Source organism: Paroedura picta, chromosome 6 (assembly GCF_049243985.1).
Source record: "Paroedura picta isolate Pp20150507F chromosome 6, Ppicta_v3.0, whole genome shotgun sequence".
In the NCBI taxonomy this organism is placed as follows: Eukaryota; Metazoa; Chordata; class Lepidosauria; order Squamata; family Gekkonidae; genus Paroedura; species Paroedura picta.
The window spans coordinates 110,201,132-110,221,674 of NC_135374.1; the positions used below are offsets into that span (position 1 = coordinate 110,201,132).

A 20,543-nucleotide genomic window follows, 5' to 3' on the forward strand; every position below is an offset into this window, starting at 1 on the left:
ATGGGTGCCCCAAAAATGCTGATGTTTGGAAGCAGCTGTCGTGGCACTGAGAATCGCAGACTGTCCCTTGCATGCAGTCTGGCTTGACTGAGCACCAGCTACCCCTCAGTACCCGAAGGTGTTGGGAAGCTTGCTTCGCGACGTCGCAAAGGCGACAAAGGGAAGCCGCGTTTCATTATCAGCCCAGTTGCTGATAAATACAAAAAAGGAAATCGATTGGGTTTGTGAGTAATTAGAGAGGTTTACCGCCTGGCCTCTGTGGAGAGCTTTATGTAGTTATTCATCTCCCCAGTAAATTAAAGTGTCAGGGCTGTTAGTTTTAGCACTAAATGCCATCTCTTATTTAAAACGGTATTTTAATGTCTCAGCGTTTAAATGTGGAGATCACAGCATATTTGCAAATAAAATGCTGCAGCTGGCCCGTAAATAAATCTTCATCAGGTTGCTGGTGCTCGGGGGAAATAAGATCAGAACAAAGCTTGAGAAGCTTGCGAGAGGTGCGCTGCGCAGAATGCGTCCCAAATGTCAACTCGGTGCGGAACTTAAAACATAACAAAGGTAGAGTTACTCCAAAGTCAAACATGGCACTGGGAAATGCTCTCGCGAAGTGCCTCAAGGTCATAGCGCTCTGCCTCCATCTCTTGTCCAGGTCAGCAGCCTCAGAGGTTCCTGGAGGGCAAGGAGCAAATGGCACTGAGTACAGACTGGAGTTGGGTGCTTTGGCGTCCAAAGTGGCTGTTCACACCCGAAGCACCCAGCGCCGCTCCGTGTGTGTGTGTGTGTGGGGGGGCGTGGGCGCTGGTGCACCTGCACCCACACCTCTCCTCCCCCCTGCGGTGCAGCGCTGGCTGCTTTGGGCGCGAATGGCCGCTTTGGATGCCAGGGCGCCCAACCCTAGTACACACCCATAGCTTCTGCCTGGCAGGCAAAGACTCATACATTAAGTGTGTTTCGTAATGTGCTGGATGCCCTTCCGCCACTCTACTGGCTTTCCAAATCTATGGCACAGGCTGGCTGTTGTTCTTGGGAATTGTAGTCCATGGACATCTGGCAAGCCCCAGTTTGGCCACCCCTGGCTTAGGTCATCCCCAGGATGCCCTCCTTTCAAGATGTTTCTGGGCTGAAAAACAAGTCAAGAGGTGGAGAAAGGAGGGTGGTGCTGGGCTGGACACGCTGGAGGCAAAGAGAACTTGAACACCCCAGGGGCTCAACTCAGTCCCTGGGGCCGAGATCTGGCCCTGCACATCAAGTGAATAGGTCTTGTAGGAGTGTGGCTCAGCATATGCGTCAGGTGGCTCTCTGTTGTGCAACATTGGGGACTCCCAAGAAAACATTGAGGTGTGTTGCATTTTAAGTTCGGAGCATATTCAGTTTGGGGTATTTATTTCTTGAGGCAAAGGAATGACATGTTTATTGATTTAGAATATTTTCATGCCGCCTTTCCACCCAACCAAGGTCCATAAGTTTGTTTAAAAACTAAAATGTACCATTACAATTCCATTAAAATCAGATAAACAGCCCACACTAGAAAGAGAACCCATAACTGTTCTTGGGGGGCAGGGGGGTACGCCAAATGAAACAAGAATGTTTTCACACACTGGCGAAAAGCACCAATAGAGGGAGACAGATGACGCTTCCTGAGGAGGGATTTCCAAAGATTTGGTGCCACAACAGGGAAGGCCTGTCTTGCAGGGCCACCTCTTGCCTTGTCTGTGGGTAGCCTGGTTTTGTCACTTTTACCATTGGCAGCGTCTGGCCACTTTGTCGTTTTTATAGATGCTATCAATGGTAGATCAGCTGTCTGTCCTCTGTGTGCTCCCAGCCCGAGCTCTTTGCACCTATTGGTTCAGCTCAGCTTGGCTTTTGACTCCACAGCAAACCAGCACCTGCTAACCCCTCCGCTTCCCCTCTCCTTTGTCAACCAGGCATGGCCACAGTGTTCCCTGGCTAACTAGGGTGGGTGGGTTCTGACTTCCTCTTCCAGGGCAGGAAATGGGCTACCAGGGAACCAAAAGCTAGTCTGAAGCTGGTTTCTCCCTGGCACAAGCCTTCTTTTCTTGCCGAGCCTTTCTGCTGTCAAGCTCTGGGGTGTGCATCATTAAGCCTTTTAAGGACTAGGGAGGAATGGCTGAATTTTAAAATTATTAATCAGAAGCCGGCGTGGTTTAGCGATTAAGAAGGATGGGCTCTAATCTGGAGGAATGGGCATGCTCCCCCACTCCTCCACATGCAGCCAGCTGGCTGACCTTGGCCCTGTCCCATTTTTCTTAGGCCTGTTTTCACAGAGCAGTTCTCTTGGAGCTCTTTCAGCCCCACTGATTTCACAGGGTTTCTGCTGTGGGTCGAGGAAGGAAAAGATGCTTGTAAGCCATTTTTGGGACTCCTTTGGGCAGCAAAAGGCAGGGTATAAAAGACCAACTCTTCTTCTCTTGATTCCCCCCCCCCTGCAATGCTGTCTCTAGGTACCAGGATGCCATTGATAAATACAAGTCCGTGATGAAAACGGAGCCTGACGTTCCTGCTTACGCCACACAGGCCAAAGAGAGAATCTGCCACTGCCTCTCCAAGGTAAAACCTTTGCAAGGAGTTTGTGCAACGAACAAGGCCAATTGGAAGCCTTGCTAGGCAGAAGCTCCAACTTATCCCACCCATTGCTCCCCCCTTGCTTAATCCTGATGGCCGTAGGCCTAGGTTAGATTCTAGTAATGTTCTAGTAACTCTGGGCCAGAACGCAATGTTAGGCATAAACCGAATATGGAAGAGTAAGGATATCAGTCTTAATATAAAGTGCCAACTAGTCAACGCCGTTGTCTTCCCCATTACAACCTATGGATGCGAAAGCTGGACCCTGAAGAAGGAAGAGAGGATAATAGATGCTTTTGAATTATGGTGTTGGAGACGAATGCTGCAAATCCCATGGACAGCCAAAGTTACCAACAAGATAATTTTACAGAGGAGCAAACCAACTATGTCATTAGAAGGGAAGATATGGCTAAAGCTCACTTACTTTGAACACATCATACGATCAAACTCTCCAGAGAAATCGTTAATGCTCGGCATGGTCAGCGGCAAAAGGAAACGTGGTCGCCAAAGGAGCCGCTGGCTCGACACGATCAAAGCCGATACAGGGATGACCATGAACCAACAAAAAGAAGCAGTCATTGGCAGAGTCACATGGCGAAGACTTTCCTATAGAATCGCCGAGGGTTGGTCACGACTGAACGGATGACATCATCAATGTCCCTCTACTCTTATATGCAGATGACACAGCTCTCGTCCTGCTCTCAATCCTGCTTCCACGATTATTGTACAAAGAATAGCTTTGCCTTAAATAATGCAAAACCTAAAGTTCTTGTTTTGTTGAAAACTTGGGATCCTACTAAGTGGAAAATCAATGGCAATACTATTGAGCAAGTTAAATGCTTAAAATATTTAGGCATTCATTATCAATATAATTTTAGCTGGGCTATTCTTCGTAGGATAGCAATAAATGCAGCAATCCACACCATTTTAGCTGTCACTCCTTTTTTTTCAATAGAGGTAATCCTGGCCCCAGGGAAGTGTGCCTAGCCTCAACCAAGGCCAGGGCCTTTTCAGTCCTAGCCCCAACCTGGTGGAATGAGCTCCTGGGTGAGCTGCGGGCCCTGCAGGAGCTTACGGCATTCCGCAGGGCCTGTAAAATGGAGCTCTTCTGCCAGGATTATGGTTGAGGCTGGGGTTGGCGAGATAGACTAAGCCCCCCCATCCGGGTATGAGTATTCATCTTACCTCCTTCCCCCCCTCTAATAGCGGGGTGGGGGGTGGGGAGAGGTTACGGGCCATGTTGGGGATTATGTTTTAACTGGGGGGGTTTAGCGGGGATTTTATGACATGTATCCCACCATGAGCCAACTTGGGAGTGGCAGGAAATAAATCTGATATAATAATAATAATAATAATAATAATAATAATAATAATAATATACCTGCTGCACTGAAGGTGTTTAATGCTAAAGTAAGCTCACAATTGTTATATGGAGTACCAGTTTGTATTAACACAGTTGGTTGCTTATCGAATTCAATTTAGATTTCTACGTAAAATCTTTGCTATGCCCAATTGCGTTCCCAGGACCAACAGTCAGTGGAAGCCATCAAGATCTGCACTGAAGTTCTGCAGCTGGAACCAGACAACGTGAATGCCCTCAAAGACAGAGCCGAAGCATATTTGCTAGAAGAGCAGTATGAAGAAGGTAAAAGTTGAAGGAAGGCAGGCTGTGTTCCTTGGGGGTGCTGAGTTATAGTGGGGCCTCGCCAGCCTGAGTTGACGTAACTGCCATATTGGCATCTTGGAAAACTAATCTCATCAAGACTCTCTTGTTTAAGAATGATTTAAGTACAATTAAATTTCCTGGCTGGAGTAGTCACACCACTGTGGAAGTGTGGAAGTCACACCACTGTGGAAGCTCTTTAAAAACTATGCTGCCATTTTATTTATTTATTTGTTTGTTTATTTATTTATGCAAAGGAAGCCAGGTATTCATCATGTGGATTGAGCATTTTTGTTATTTATTTCTCAAATGTATATGCCGCCCTTCCCCAGGGGCTGAGGGAGGATGGGTCAGTTTGAGTCATGAATTTTAGAGGGATTGGTTTTCACTGGGGATCTGTTATTATTTATTATCTTGTTATGTTACTATTTTTATTATGTTGTAAACTGCCACAAGCTGGCTGTCCCGAGAGCAGCGGTTAATAAATCTGACCATCTGGGAGGTCAGATTTATTAACCGCTGCTCTTGGGACAGCCAGCTTGTTGCTCCTATTACAGTATTGTTAATCAAGCCTATTGAAATTCTGTTACTCTCAGAACCACTGTTGGAATTATTGTTGGTATGCTATGACTGTGTCATATGCCTATGATGTTCTATATAACACCCTTTTATATAAACCACCCTGAGCCATATGGGAGGGCAGTATAAAAATCTAAAAAATAAGTGCATCGAATTAATGTATCTAATACATAATAAATAAATTAAAAATAATATAGATCTCCCGCCCAGAGCTACCACTGCCTGCTGGCATTCTGGTGGACTGTGGGAAATGAATAAATAAATACAGTATCACTGTCAGGCAGCAGCATTACATCATTTCCCCCTGGGGAAGGGTGGCATATAAATTTGAGAAATAAATAACAAAAATGCTCAATCCACATGATGAATACCTGGCTTCCTTTGCATAAATAAACATGACCTAAGTCAAGGTGTACTATAGACACTTGTAGGGTTGTGTGCTTCGGCTGCCATTGCGGCCATTTTGAGCCCGATGCGGCCAGTGCTGCGGTATGGGGGGGGGGAGAGGCGGCGCCAGTAGTGGCGTGCCAGTCGGTGTGCATGCGCCAAATGGCATGCCGGCAACAACCCCTCCATCCCATGTCGAGTCGCTGGCTGCTTTGGCGGCCAAAGTGCACAACCCTAATAGACAGTGTGGAAACTGGAATTTTGTAGGCAGAAGACAATGCAGTAACAGCAAGATGATATCCACAATAAACAGTGCAATAGCATAGTCCTGTGGGTCACATTATTTATTTACTAGCAAGAAAGCCCATTGCAAGCAGGAATGCAATGGGCGCTAGGACCCAGGGGACACTAGGAGGTGCAGATCTCTCTCTCCCTCTGTGTCTTGGTGTGCCACGCAGCAGAAGGCAGAGCAGGTAAACAGGGTTCGTTTGTAGGAGTGAAGGAGGGCTGGTGTGCAGTCTGAGGCAGCTTTCTCTGTCTGTCTCTCCCTCCTTCCGTTGTAGCAGGGTCAGCTCTCTGTCTCTGTAACTTGGGGCAGTTCTCTCTGTGTTTCTCTCTGCCTCCCTTGCAGCAGGAGCGATAGGAGACGGCTAGTGTTTGGTCTGGCAGGGCTCTGTGTGTCTCTCTCTGTCTCTGGTGTGGCTGAGAGGAACGTGGCTAGCATCCAGGGAGAGGGCGGGAGCGTTGCTGGCTACGCCCTGATTGGCCCTATTCCAACTTGGACAGCCAGACACGTTCCACTCCCCAGGCTGTTTCACAAATATATTCATATATATATGAATAAGGATTTGTTTATTTATTTATTGTATTTATTATATTTATTTGTATTCATTATCAGAAGACTGGAAAAGAAATAAAGCAAGGAAAAGTTGAGGGTAGCAGGACAAAAGGAAGACCTTATATGAGCTAGAATGATGCAGAAAAGGATGCCAGGGCCTTCGGTTTGCCAGACCAGAACAAGGCTGTTATTGATGGGACATTCGGTAGATTGTAGGTCACCATGAGTTGGAAGTAACTTGATGGCACACACAACATATAGTCTCATTCCATTGTAAATGTGCCCTCCTTTTCTACTGTTTGTAATCTCTTTATAAAAATTGCCTCCTGATGTATAGACTCGCCAAGCTTAAAGCCGCTTGTTCAGTTATGTGTCAAAGTCACAGGGATGACATTTAGCCGTATTAAGTTTTATTTATTGTTTATTTTATTTATCTTTGGATTTATAGGACCATACCGGTAGACCTAGCCATCTCAGTGTGGCATACAACCATTTAAAACCAACAATGTAATAATATAATTGCTTAAAACCATTTAAAGCAACAACAGTTGGTGTCCTTTATTCCCAGGCCCCATGGAATTAATTGCCACATCCAGGGGGTTACGAGGGACAGTGTTTCAAGGGAGGAAGGTGGGTTCTTAGATGTTTCTAGTGGCCTGGTCTCAACTGAATTTAGGATTTTGAGCCCATCCATCCAGTCGCCAGCTTTCTCAACCAGGGTCTCTCAACCCATTCCCACCCAAATGGGTGGTAGTTAATTTTAATATATTTTAAAAAGTTTGTTAAACATTGGTGACATGACCATCGCATTTTATGCTTAGACAACGACTTATTGTTCCTATCACGGTGGACCTTTCTGGCCCCATGGACAAAATCATTAGACATTTGCTAGCTGATAGGTCCCCAGAAGTAACAGAACTGGTGGCCAAATTCTTGGCTACTGTGATACAAAGGGACAATCGGCTAGTCAAGAAAGTTCTAGAACAGGGGCATCTACAGTTGGTGGAAATTGCTGATTGCTAGGCATTCTGGAGGAATCTATTGTTGGTTGCTGCTTATTTTACTTCACTTATTTGTTTCATTTAGACTACGTAATTATTATCAATTAATAATTATGAATTACCCCTATTTTGGTGATATTTTTATATGCCATTAAAGTTTTTTTTGAAATTTGATATGACCATACATGGGCATGTTGACCAGCCCCCCCCCCCCATGGCCAATGATGGGCCTGGAGGGGGTGGGAAGGGGGGCCCCAGGTGGGGATGTACATAGCTATGCTTCCCAACCATCTTCTGCATGATTGTGCCACTTCTGGGATTTCTGAAAGCTTTAAGAATTTTTCAGAGGTTTCTCAACGGTAAAGAAGTTTAAAAAGTCTACTGCACAGTAGCATCTTAACTGATGCAGAATTGTCAAAGGTGTTGGCCCATCACGGTTAACAAATGACTTTTCAGTATGCACATGGATTTGTGTTGTGTGACGGATATAGAGTTGTAGCACACAGAAAAGCAACTGAAACCATTTGTTTCATTTTTGTGTGGTGTTTGGCTATTTGCTCTATGCCATCATAGATTATGGATAATGTTTCTGAACCTAGTACAAGCCCAGCCGGCATCAAATATTCATGCTACCGCAGGACTTTATGGGGGTAATGGTTTGGGCGGAGGTCTGAATGGTGTGAAAAGTGACTTGCTTATATGTTGAAAAAGAAAAATGATGTGAGATCACAGGATAGAATTCCAGACAAATGGACCCGAGCCCCCTCCCAGTATGTTCCAACAGACACAGGGTCATGATTGATTGTGTTTAGAGCTTCACTGTTGTTGTTCTTTGCAGCTGTCAGAATTGTGGTTTGAAGGCAGGGCGTGGAGAGGAAGGATGATTGCAGCCTCTTTGGTTTTCTTTGGAAGCCCTTGAGTAATTAACAGCAAAGCTTGAGGAATCGCATGCCAATGTGTGGATGAGTGGCACGGTGAGAGCTTGGAAGGGGGTCAGCCCTCAAAAAAACGCAGAGTTTTCCCCCCCTCATGGTGGGTTGAGGGCAAGAAATAAAGATCAAACAGATGCTGGCCTCCCTACTTGAAATTCCATTCCACCCAAAGGAGAACCTTCAGTACATTTTACACCCTCAGGACGCAATTTAATTGAGGAGTTAGCCGCTTTTATAGATGTTAAAAACCTAATTTGTTAAATGCGTTGTGATTGTTTTTATCTATACACCTGTTTTGGCTGTTATTAAAGCTTGTTGGTAGCTGCCCTGAGCCATCCAGGGAAGGGCAGGTTATTTAAAATATATTATTATTATTATTATTTATTATTATTATTATTACTATTTCTTGCCCTGCTAACATGTACAACATATACACAGAGACCAGGGTACAGACTGCTGTGACCCGGCTAGCCTTGAATAGCCTAATCTCATTGAATATTAGAAGCGAAGCAGGGCTGTAGCACTGGGATGGGAAACCCACTCAGAAAGTCCAGAGAGGAGGTGGAGAAGTGGAAAGACTTTCAGACTCAGAAGCGAGTGGAGGAACAAAGGGAAAAGGGGCACTGATGTGGTTGCCGCACATCTGAACAGTCATAGAGCCGGGAGGCAGAGTGCATGTTGAGGCGGTACACTTTATGGCACCCCATAAGTAACACGTATGTCAGATCCAGCTGTCATAACAAATGAGTCTGACACCCCTGCTTAAGTGTGTAACCTGAAAGAAGGGATGAATGAACAAGGGTCTGTGGCTTAAGAGTAGAGCATCTGCAGAAGGTCTTGGGTCGTATCCTCAACATTTCCAGTTAAAAGCATCAGGTGATATGAAAGACTTTGGAGAGCCTTTGCTAGTCCAAACGGACAATACTAACCTTGATGGACTGATCGTCTGATCCAGTATAAGGCAGCTTCATGGGTATATGTGTATTCACGTTATGGGATAACGTATTCGTGTTATTGGCATAACCTCAGTAGATCCTGTACTGCCATGTGGAGTGGCAGATCTTCATTGCCACTGGCGGGATTGGTGTGAGGTCTGAAGCCTTTGGCAAATAGGCACAGAGTTCAGAAGATAGACCAAGCCCTATGAGGAAAGTCTAAGGCGGATGTTCAGCCTGGAGAAGAGAGTTGAGTGGGCACATGCTTGCTCTCTTCTAGTATCTGAAAGGTGGTCATTTGGAGAAGGGCAGGGAATGGTTCCTGTTGGCAGCAAAGGCTAGGACGCACAATAATAGGTTTAAGCTACATGTTGAACAGTACTGGCTCAGAGAAAAAAAATCACAGTCAGAGTAGTTCAGCAGTGGAATCAGCTGCCTAAGGAAGTGGTATGCTTTCTGTCATTGGTGGTCTGCAGGCAGCAGCTGGACATATGCTTATGGATAATGGTAAAGGTATCCCCTGTGCAAGCACTGGGTCATGTCTGACCCTTGGGGTGATGCCCTCTAGCGTTTTCATGGCAGACTCAATACGGGGTGGTTTGCCATTCCCTTCCCCAGTCATTGTCGTTTACCCCCCAGCAAGCTGGGTACTCATTTTACCAACCTCGGAAGGAGGGAAGGCTGAGTTAACCTTGAGCCGGCTGCTGGGATTGAACTCCCAGCCTCATGGGCAAGGTTCAGACAGCATGTCTGCTGCTTTACCTCTCTGCGCCACAAGAGGCTCATTATGCTTATGGATACTTTAGGCTAATCCTGCACTGAGCAGGGGTTTGGCCTAGATGGCCTGTATGGCCCCTTCCAATGCAGGTCATGATCCAGAAAAAATGTGAAGACATCTCGAGCATGTGTTTTTCTTTGATAAGATTTGAAGGTTTGTTCAAACATTTTTACTCAAAAGCATCTGTGAGCATCTGATGTTAGATCTTGTCTTGGTTTGTTCACCCATTAGAGAACTTGCAAGGGTTGTCTGAAGCAAATCACAATTATCTCTGTAGGCATTAATGGCATTTGAGAGGTGCAGCAGTGAAAGAAATGTCAGGACCATTAGACACACACTTCACCCAGTCAAACTTGTGTTTGCCGATGTATAAACTCAGTAGGGTTCTGTAGCCAGTTCTGGCTCCCTGACAGGTTGTACCTGTATGATACATATTTTGAAAAGTGAATTTTTTCTCATTCATTCTGATATTAGGGGTACACCTAAAAGGTAATACTGAAAATGGCCTTTGGAAAGTCCCAAGCTCAATTCATGTTAATGAACTAGTTTTAAAAGATCCCGAGAAAGAAGTTAGGGTGATTTAATACACTTCTAGTCCATCTGGTCTTTAGAGCCCTAAAGGACCTGGGACCGTCGTGCTTGCAGGACCGCCTCTCCCTGTACGTCCCCCCCCCCAAAGCGCTTTATGATCTAGTGAGCTAAACTTGCTCAAGGTCCCTGCCCCCAAGGAGATCAGGTTGGCCTCAACAAGGGCCAGGTGCAATGCTCTTCCAAATGAAATCAGAGCCCCATGGGACCATGAACAGTTCCACAGGGCTTGTAAAACAGAGCTATTCTACCAGGCTTATGATTAAGGCCTAAAACAACATCTGAATTTAGATGGGTTCCTTGTCAAAGTTCCCAGTTGACATACCAACTGGCGCTAATATGACCCTCCTCTCTCCTTTTCCAGTAAGCAGAAGAGGTAGGCAATTATAGACTGGATTTTCATACTTAAATTTTAATTGTATTTAATTCAGCAATTTTATACGTCATGTGTATTTTATCTTGGACGTAATTTTGGTGGGATGGAACCTGCCCTGAATCTCCGGAGATAGGGCAGGATACAAATACAATTATAAATTAAATAAATCAATCTTTCTCACTGAGATTCGAAGTGGATTACATGGTGAAAGTTAATGTAATTAATAGGATAAGACATCTAATAAGCAATGTACAAAGACTTAATGCTACAGAAATCTGGAGCAAAGCACAGAGTATTAGACATGGTATGTTAAGCAATGCAGAAAAATGTTATTATCTCAGTAGAAAACAATGGTGCAAGAGCCAGATAATAATAGTAAAGAAATAATACCTTGTATGCATAATGATGTAGCATGCAGCCTCTTTCATTTTATGGAGAGCTTTCCTGAGCCATTCTAGTATAGTATAGCCCTACCACCATTACAGAAATGCTAGCCAGAACAATTCTGTCTTATATGGATTGAGAAATGACAAAAGCCGGCTAGATTAATTCAGATGGTGTGGGCTCCGTAAAGGGCAAATGTGTATATCTGTACGTCCTTATCAGGCCCCTCTGTCTCACAGTGTACTTGGGTTTAATCCATTTAATCAGGCCACAGATGCAGCTCCGCAGGGTACTAAGGAGAATGGGCGGGAGAAAGAGAACAAAGCGAGGTTATGTGTGTGGGCCATGGCCAAGACCCTCATTACTTATCTAAGTGCACAATCAGACCATCAACAATAAGCATGGGATTCCCACTCCCATGTTCGCTTTTGGCAGGGAGGGGAGGGGGAAGGGATCACTTCCCTGGAGTGGGGAACCATGAGACAGTTTAGGAAACATGCTTGATTGGAAGGTATTATGGGATCGTCCCTTTAGATCAGGCTTTCTCAACCAGGGTTTTGTGAAACCGTGGGGTTTCTTGATAGCCCTGGAAGGGTTTTCTGAATGGATGGGAGTTAATTTTTAATATATTTTTTAATGGTTAAACACATATCAGTCATATCAACCTGCCCGCCCCCCTTCCAAAATGGCCAATGATGGGCCTGGAGGGAATGGGAAGGGGTGGGGGCCCCGTGTTGGCGTGTCCTCCTAACATTACTCCTCTGGCCTGCTGTTATGGAAACCGGTTTTCCCTTTCTTGTTGCCCACCAGCAGGCTGGGCAGAGGTAAACAATTTTTAAAATGGCAGCTCACCAGTAATGCGATGTCATTTTGGCACATGCTCAGAAGTGATGCCATGCCACTGTTGTGGCATAGATACAGTAATCTAGGGTTTTGGAGTAGAATTGGAGGGAAAGTAGAGTTTCTGATACTTACCAGAAAGGACAATCACACCGTTGGCATGGTGCCCTTCCCTCAGTCCCTGCCTCTCCTCTCCTGCTGATTGCCAGCCGTTAGTGCAGGGGTAGTCAAACTGCGGCCCTCCAGATGTCCATGGACTACAATTCCCACGCAGGGGTAGTCAAACTGCGCCCCTCCAGATGTCCATGGACTACAATTCCCATGAGCCCCTGCCAGCATTCGCTGGCAGGGGCTCATGGGAATTGTAGTCCATGGACATCTGGAGGGGCGCAGTTTGACTACCCCTGCGTTAGTGGATGCCCTCCCTGCCAAAGGAACAAGACCTATCCTTATGCCATTAAACAATAATAAAGAATGTTTTTAAACATTGTCCTTTCTTGAGTTTACTTTTAGTTTATTTCATTCCAAGTACTGTTGTCCTTGGAATGAAATAAACTAAAACTAAACTCAAGGACATTATTTAAAAACATTCTTTATTATTGTTAATACCATAAGGATAGGTCTCTTTTCTTGGTTTGATTTATCTGACACCGTCCTGTGTTGATCCTATTGTCACTCCCTGCCAAAGGGGCAAACCCGAGGTTGGGAATCTTGCGGTCATCGCTGACCAGTCTGTCCTAAATGTGAATCTGCGTTCGGGGAAACCCGGACATTTGCAGCAGAGGGGTGACTATATAAATTGGATTACTTTACCAGCATGATGGCATGCTCTCCCCACTCGCGGGGGCGTACTGCAGTTGCCAGTGGAAATAAATGGGAAAGGCCATCTTGCGGGTAGGCATTCATTACGAGGCTTTGTGTGGGTTCGCTAGATGGAATAGATGAGGTTGTCCGGTGCTTCCTGTTACTGGGGCAATGAAGCCGTGTGATGGAAAGGACCCAGAAGCTTCCCTTTCCAATTCAGTTGCAGCCATGCAGTGTTTATTATGGGCACGGGCAGCTATCTCCTGCTGGCTTTCCCAGCCGAATGGCCAAAGTGTGAAGAAATGCCCCTGGCGGCAGGCAAGGTGCTTGAGTCGCACATCACAGAAGCCCAGCTAGAGAGGATGAAAGAGAAGGGATGTTTGCACTTTGTTGGCGAATGGATGCTTAAATCACCGGGGCATCAGAAGTATTCTTTTTAAAAATCTGACGAAAAGAATTGCTGGCAGCCCCCAAGTGTCTAAGTGATATAAATTGGTCACCACCTCCTGCAGGCCTGCCCAGAAACAACAAAAAGATAAATGCAGTGCCTACTGAGAGGGAACAGCTGCTGGAAGATAATCTGATGCAAATACTTTGTCTTACTTAGGCAAGCCAGAAGTCTTAGATCTGTAATGAGACGTTCCAAGATTAGAAACGGAGAAAACCAGAAAAGACTCGTTACGTAGGGAATGCAAAGCAGTCTTGAGCAGAGGGCATAGCAGTTTAGGCTTAAGCCTTCGGTTTCTTGGCTTAGAGTAGCAATGTAATTATGGAAATCCATTTTGTAGGTTGATTTTAAAGAGGCTCCGCTATAGTGCAAGGCAGCAGGGTTTCTGAAATTATTGCCTTTATGGAAAAGGAACATATGATAGAATGGCCTTCGTCAAGTAGTGGAGCAGTGAGCGGCCGCTGGGGGTGAGCTGGAGAATTGATGTCATTGTGCAGGGTTTAACCATAGAGTTTTGTGCGAATACTAGAGTGACTTCCCAGGTGATGATGTCACTTCCAGCCTGGTGTAGTAAAGAGCAGCAGCCTCTAATCTGGTGATCTGGGTTTGATTCTTGGCTCCTCCACATGCAGCCAGATGGGCTAGTCACAGTCCTGTTAGAGCTGTTCTCACAGAGCAGTCCTGTCAGAGCTCTCTCAGCCCCACCACCCTCACAGGTTGTCTGTTGCGGGGAGAGGAAGGGAATTGTAAGCCGCTTTCAGACTCCTCCGGGCAGTGAAAAGTGGGATATAAAAACCAACTCTTCTTCCAGGTCTCACTGGTAGTGACAGTGTTATGCCAGGGATGCCCCAGTTGCTCAGTATTTTTCTCCCACTACCCAGCTGAGCGGGCAGGCAGTGGTGCCGAGGTGGGGAGGTATCCCACTGCCAGCAGTGAGCTATAACCCTAGGCAGCAGCAGTCTCAGAAAATACGCCTGTGGAGCTGCCTCCAATCTGAGAAAATATTTGCCTTTGGTTCCCAGAGAGAGCGCACAGCTCAGAACTCATGCTTAGTGTTCAGAGGGCCTCGAGTGCAGTCCTGACATCTCTAGTTTTCAGATGAGAGACTGGGAAAGTCCGACCTCTGCCTGGAATTAGGGGGCGCCTCAGCTACTCTGAGGAGAGTATACTGGACTGGCATTCTCGCTGATAAGGCACCTTCTTAGGTTCGTATGCTCAAATAAATCAGACAATTGTTTATTTGGCGGGAGTAGAAATTTGAGACTTAACCATCTGCAGAAGATAAACTATTGCAGAATGAATAAAGGTATATCAATTATGTATCCTGGCAGCCATTCAGGACTACGAAGCTGCAAAGGAGCACAACGACAACGATCAAGAGATCCTGGAGGGCCTGGAAAGAGCACAGAGGATGCTGAAGCAGTCTCAGAAGAGAGATTACTACAAAATTTTAGGAGTGAAAAGGTGAGCCCTTGAAAGGCAGGCGTGGTCTCATGCATTTACTTAGTGGTCACATGGGAGGCCTGTTCTTCTCCGTAGCACTTCAGGTGGCAGAACTTGTGAGGCAGAGCAGACTGAGAGGCAAACTTCATAGAATCATAGAGTTGGGTCATCTAGTCCAGGGGTAGTCAACCTGTGGTCCTCCAGATGTCCATGGACTACAACTCCCATGAGCCCCTGCCAGCGAACGCTGGCAGGGGCTCATGGGAATTGTAGTCCATTGACATCTGGAGGACCACAGGTTGACTACCCCTGATCTAGTCCAACCCCCTGCACAATGCAGGAACTCACAACTACGCTTGTGAGGAAGATTAGACTGAGAGAGTTCAGGAGTTTTGTGTGTGGTGGGGGAGGACCCTGAGGCAACTCACTGCCCACAGGACTGAAGAATGTCTAGCCTCATCATTCGATTCCCACCACCAGAGAGCCAGCTTGATGTGGTGGTTAGGAGTGCTGACTTCTAATCTGGTGAGCCAGGTTTGATTCCCCGCTTCTCCTCCACATGCAGACAGCTGGGTGACCTTGGGCTTTCCACAGCACTGATAAAGCTGTTCTGACCGAGCAGTTATAATATCAGGGCTCTCTCAGCCTCACCTACTTCACAGGGTGTCTGTTGTGGGGAGAGGAAAGGGAAGGCGATTGGAAGCTGCTTTGAGACTCCTCCTTGTAAAGAAAAGTGGCATTTAAGAACCAACACTTCTTTACCACACACACAGTCTAACAGCAACAAAAGAGTTTAGGATTAATCCAAGAAGATAGTTTGTACCTTTTGTGGCCCCCTCTTAGAATATGAACATTGTATATTATGATTTCCCCCGTAAATGTGTTTATTAACTATCCCTCTTGCTTTTCTGTAAAGTCTAAAACTTTTGGAGACTTGGTTAACAGCACAGCAGCCTGTGTCAAAACCAGATTAATTCTGACCCAGGGTCACAGGAATGCTCCCCTGGACATAAAATCCAAAGAAGAGGGTAAAATTCAGAAAGCATTTTGTAGGCTTGAGAAAGGCTTATATTAGAGAAATGTTCACCATGATGTACTCTTTGTAGTAATCCTTCCAAAAATTATTTTTACTGGCTTATTTTGATATATTGGTAGAGAATGTTTTTTAAGTTCAGTAACATAAAAGGATCCATCTAGGAAACGTTTTCTTCCATTTTATCTAAATCCGGTAAGATGGAGATTTTGTTTTTGGCATAAAAACCACTGGGAAGTTAATTTTGCAGGCAACTTCTTGTTTATTTTTACAGAAATGCAAGAAAACAAGAAATTGTAAAAGCATATCGAAAGCTAGCAATGCAGTGGCACCCGGATAACTTCCAGGATGAAGAAGAGAAGAAGAAAGCGGAGAAAAAGTTCATCGATATAGCAGCTGCCAAAGAGGTCCTCACTGACCCAGGTCTGTTAGCTGATAGCTCATTGTGGTTTCAGTGGGCCTCACTCATAATGAAGAACCCAACAACAAACAAATTTGTTTGGGATTTCATCCTAAGATATCATGGGAGACTTAAATCTGATGACTGGAGTTGTGAACAGACAAGACAAAACTTCCTACTAACCTGAAAAAGGCACATTTTTCTACTAACCAGAAAAATGTGAAATATATATATATCTTAAAAAGAGCCTCTTGTGGTGCAGAGTGGTAAGGCAGCAGACATGCAGTTTGAAAGCCCTGCCCATGAGGCTGGGAGTTCGATCCCAGCAGCCGGCTCAAGGTTGACTCAGCCTTCCATCCTTCTGAGGTCGGTAAAATGAGTACCCAGCTTGTTTGCTGGGGGGTAAACGGTCATGACTGGGGAAGGGAATGGCAAACCACCCCGTATTGAGTCTGCCACGAAAACTAGAGGGCGTCACTCCAAGGGTCAGATATGACCCGGTGCTGGCACAGGGGATACCTTTACCTTTATATCTTAAAAATCCAAAAAACAGAATAATGTCAGCTGTTTTTGAAGGTGTGGAGGAGAGCATTTAAAGGGAGTGAGCGGCATGCCCAACAGCTGATAATGACAGGCATTGCGCGCTCACTTCAAATGGGGAGGGATTTAAAGGGAGCAGTGTGCCTGTCACTATCACCTGTATGGCAGGCGCTCCCCCCTCTGCCTTCTCATGCTTGAACTTCTTTTTTTTTTTTTGAAGAAATGCGGCGGAAGTTCGATGCAGGAGAAGACCCGCTGGATGCGGAAAGCCAGCAAGGCGGAGGAAACCCTTTCCGAGGATGGAATTCCTGGCAGGGATTTGATCCCTTCAGTTCTGGAGGACCTTTCAAATTTAAGTTCCACTTCAGTTAGAAAAATTCCCTCCTTCCCTTCCCGCTTCGCTTCTAGGACTTTGATTTTATTTTTTATTTCTAAATAACTTAAAATAGTGAACTCTTTTGACCAGGACTTCAATGAAAACTAGACTCTAGGGTGATGGAAGGGTAAAGTTAATGCTTAAAAGAATGTGAAACGACAGCAGTCCTATTAATACTAATTGATTGTATTTTTCTGGATGTCAGATCTTGACATCTGCTAAAAGATGTGGAAGACTAGTTAAGGCTGTAGCTTTTTGGCTCCTTTTTCACAAGTGGTTCAAAGCTTTCAGCCCAAGTCATATCTGTGTCAAAGCAAACATTTTATTCAAGAATGCACTTTACACTTTTGCTTTTTAGTGACTTTTGTGGGACTCTGTTTTCCTTGGAAAAATGATGAGAAAGGTCTTTTTTCTGTATGAACTCCAATATTTTGATTGGCTGCTCTTCGGGAGACGTTGGAGGACCCTCCCTGTCACTCCTACAAGCTGCCATCTTGCCAAAAACACTTTTAAAATGTGTCTTGCGTTATGATCCAGGTCTACCCTTGCATTTGGAAGAAACACAGGTGGAGAAATTTTCAGGAGTTCAAGGTTATTTAGACATTCCCTGGAGTAGACATAATATCCCCTTAGATGCTACCTTGTAGAGATGCCGTCAAGGGGATGCTTTAGCACAGTGCTTCTCAACCTTCCTAATGCCGCAACCCTTTAATACAGTTCCTCATGTTGTGGTGACCCCCAACCATAACATTATGCAAGTGTTCTTTCACAGAAATTAAACCGAAACTGACCAATGGCAGGAAGATCCATTGTTCATGATTGGTTATAAATTGGTACATAAATTGGTGGGTGCCTTCAGGAGGAGCGGAAACAGTGGTGGTGCTCCCCCCCAGCCGAGCTGCTCACCCTGCTGTGACCACCGTGAAAGGGTCGTTCGACCCCCAGGTTGAGAACCACTGCTTTAGCAAGACTGAATTCAGACACTTCAATATTAGGGAAAATGTGCATGAACTCCAAACTCTTTCCAAGCTTGTGTGGGTGCCTGGCAACTCCCCCGTTCCCCTCTCTTGTAGAAAATCTGCAATGAAAACTATTGCCTGCAGAGTTGTTCACTAGAGCAAGTCGCCTTCTCACTTGCTACGATCCTGAACAAAGGGTAGGATCTAGATGGGGAAGGCTTCAATTCTTCCTATAAGCAGCTGTGGGGGAATGTGTTGGCTGAGCAACAAACTGGGTCCCTGCACTTTGTTACTGTTTTCGCTGCTCTGTCAGATGGCTGAAGGCAACTGTAGATTATCCGGTGCCCCAGATGTCCTTTAGGACCATCCATAAGGCTGCAATCCTAACACCACTTTCCTATGAGTAAAGCCCCATTCAAAAAAATGGGACTTGCTTCCAAGTTGACCTGCTAAGGCAGGGGTAATCAAACTGCGGCCCTCCAGACGTCCATGGACTACAATTCCCAGGAGCCCCCTGCCAGCGAATTCCTGGGAATTGTAGTCCATGGATATCTGGAGGGCCGCAGTTTGACTACCCCTGTGCTAAGGAGTACTTTCTGAGATTCATATCTGCGGAAAGGGGACTGACTTGTGGCTGCACTCTGATTCTTTCTTAAAAGGATGGTTTTCTCTTGTTCAAAACATGCCCTTCCCCTTCCGGTCTTGCTGCTCAAAGGTCCTTGAAACAATATTTTCATTGTTGTTCAACAGAACATTCTGAACTTTGCACACAGTGTATACTTGAACGTTTGAACAGGCTGGACGCTGAATGACCATTGTGCCAAATCTGCAGCATTTTCGTTCAGCCCTTGAGACTGTTCCTTAAACAAAATGGGATGGGATATGCTTAGGAGTGGCTTGCAAGACACGGGCAAGATGATTTACATCTTTATCTAGGTGAGAAGGAATCAAATGGCAGTAATAGGTATCCTACAGATAATATTAACTGTATATCATTTGGGGGCATTGGAAAGATCGGATCTGTTTGTACGGGTCTCGCGGTATTAACTAGGAAACTTGTAAATCAACATTGAGTATTTTTAACAGTATTCATAACATTCCCCCCCCCTTTAGGACCACCACCAGAAGTGGAATAGCTGGGGGGGGGGGTAGAAAGCTATCCTTGCTTCCTGCTGCAGTCCTAAGTGCAGTTACAAGGGAGTAAGTGCCACTGAGCTCAGTGGGGCTTGTTTCCAAGTAAACATGCTCAGGCTCCCTGTGTTTTGGTTCTGACTAGGTTAATTGACAAGCCCTATTTTGTGTGGACGGGAGGGAAGGCAGCATGGGAGAGCCGGATCTCATCAGATCTCGGAAGCTAAGCAGGGTCAGTTCTTGGAAGGGAGGCCTTGAAGGAAGACTCTGCAGAGGGATGGCCATGGTAAACTACCTCTGCTTCCCATTTGCCCTGGAAGCCCCTTGCTGGGTTCGCCACAAGCCAGCTACAGCGTGGTGGCACATTTGCACACGCTTTCAGTGTGTACTTGACTGCATGTGGCTTTTCAAGTCTGTCGCTGTTGCCCACGGCACCGTTAGCAACTGCAAATGAGATTGGTCCAAGAGTCCTTCAAGGCAGGTTTGGTAATCACATCAGTAAAGACCAGCCTCAGTCAATTAACATAAGCCCTTGCGGTAGAGGCACGCCGTCCAAACGCTTGTAAAGAGCCGAATATTTTTTGGGAGGGGGGAGAATAGGGCATTGCTATGTAGAGAAGTTGTTCTTTTGAAGATAAGAAGTTTGAAAACAAGCTAGATAGTGGACTGGCAGCAACAATTTAGATCAAAGCTGTTTCCTAGTTTTATCAAAACGGTTTCAAGCTTCTGTTAACACCAACAAGCTTTGTGCGTGTGTGGATGGATGTGAGAAACCAGATTAATATTAAGAAGTGCCATAGTTTTAAAAATTGGGGGTATGCTACGTAAACTTCTCCCCTGTACCAGTGTTTCCATGCAGTTGCATTTCATTGGATGTGGGCAGGAGGGTCAGGTATGGGGTGGACAATGCATTCCCTTCTCCTCTTTGGAAACTTAGGAGAGCAATTTACAGAACAATTCAGCGGCTGTTTTCTGGGTTGCTGTAGGAGGATATTGGTATTTGTTATTAAATGCCTTAAATGTGAACAATCTTTGGGACCTTTTTCTTTTTCCAAATATCACTGTACATATGTTTTTAAGAGGCACCATGGAATTTAATATGTGCCGAGTGAAATTCTATATCCTTATTTCAGGTGAGCTACGGCCCAATTACAGCTCTGTGGCTTTTAACCTACCCTTCTGTCTGACATCCGATTTTTCCGTGAGAAGCGATTGTTGCAGGTTTATTTTTGGTGGGGGGTGGGGGACCGTTCCTGATACAGTCAGAGGTGACCTAGAACAGATGCTTCGTTTACAGGAGTCAGCCAAGACATGATAGCAGCAGCCATCATTGTTCATGCATCTGTCTCTTTGAGTCTCAAATGAGGCCTAAGGGTTGCCAGACGGCTTGGAGAAAAATATTGTGTCCCTGCCTTATGTGCAGGTAAACATCATCCTGTTATCCCTCTACTAAAAAGGAGAGGACATTTTTCTCAGAGCCAATTGGCAGTCCTACTTCTGCATTCTCAGGAGAAAGGGGGCATGA

At 45.5% G+C, this 20,543-nt stretch overlaps 1 protein-coding gene across 1 annotated transcript in view; it reads left to right on the top strand.

The window, feature by feature from the left end:
* Positions 1–19,898, top strand: part of DNAJC3 (DnaJ heat shock protein family (Hsp40) member C3) — a 55,143-nt gene extending 35,245 nt beyond the window's left edge. The window contains exons 8-12 of the mRNA XM_077343900.1: positions 2,463–2,568; positions 4,108–4,228; positions 14,468–14,600; positions 15,887–16,035; positions 16,773–19,898. Of these exons, the coding sequence (XP_077200015.1) occupies positions 2,463–2,568; positions 4,108–4,228; positions 14,468–14,600; positions 15,887–16,035; positions 16,773–16,924 (661 nt within the window). The 3' untranslated portion in view covers positions 16,925–19,898. The remainder of the gene's footprint in view (positions 1–2,462; positions 2,569–4,107; positions 4,229–14,467; positions 14,601–15,886; positions 16,036–16,772) is intronic.
* The last annotated feature ends 645 nt before the right edge of the window (positions 19,899–20,543 follow it).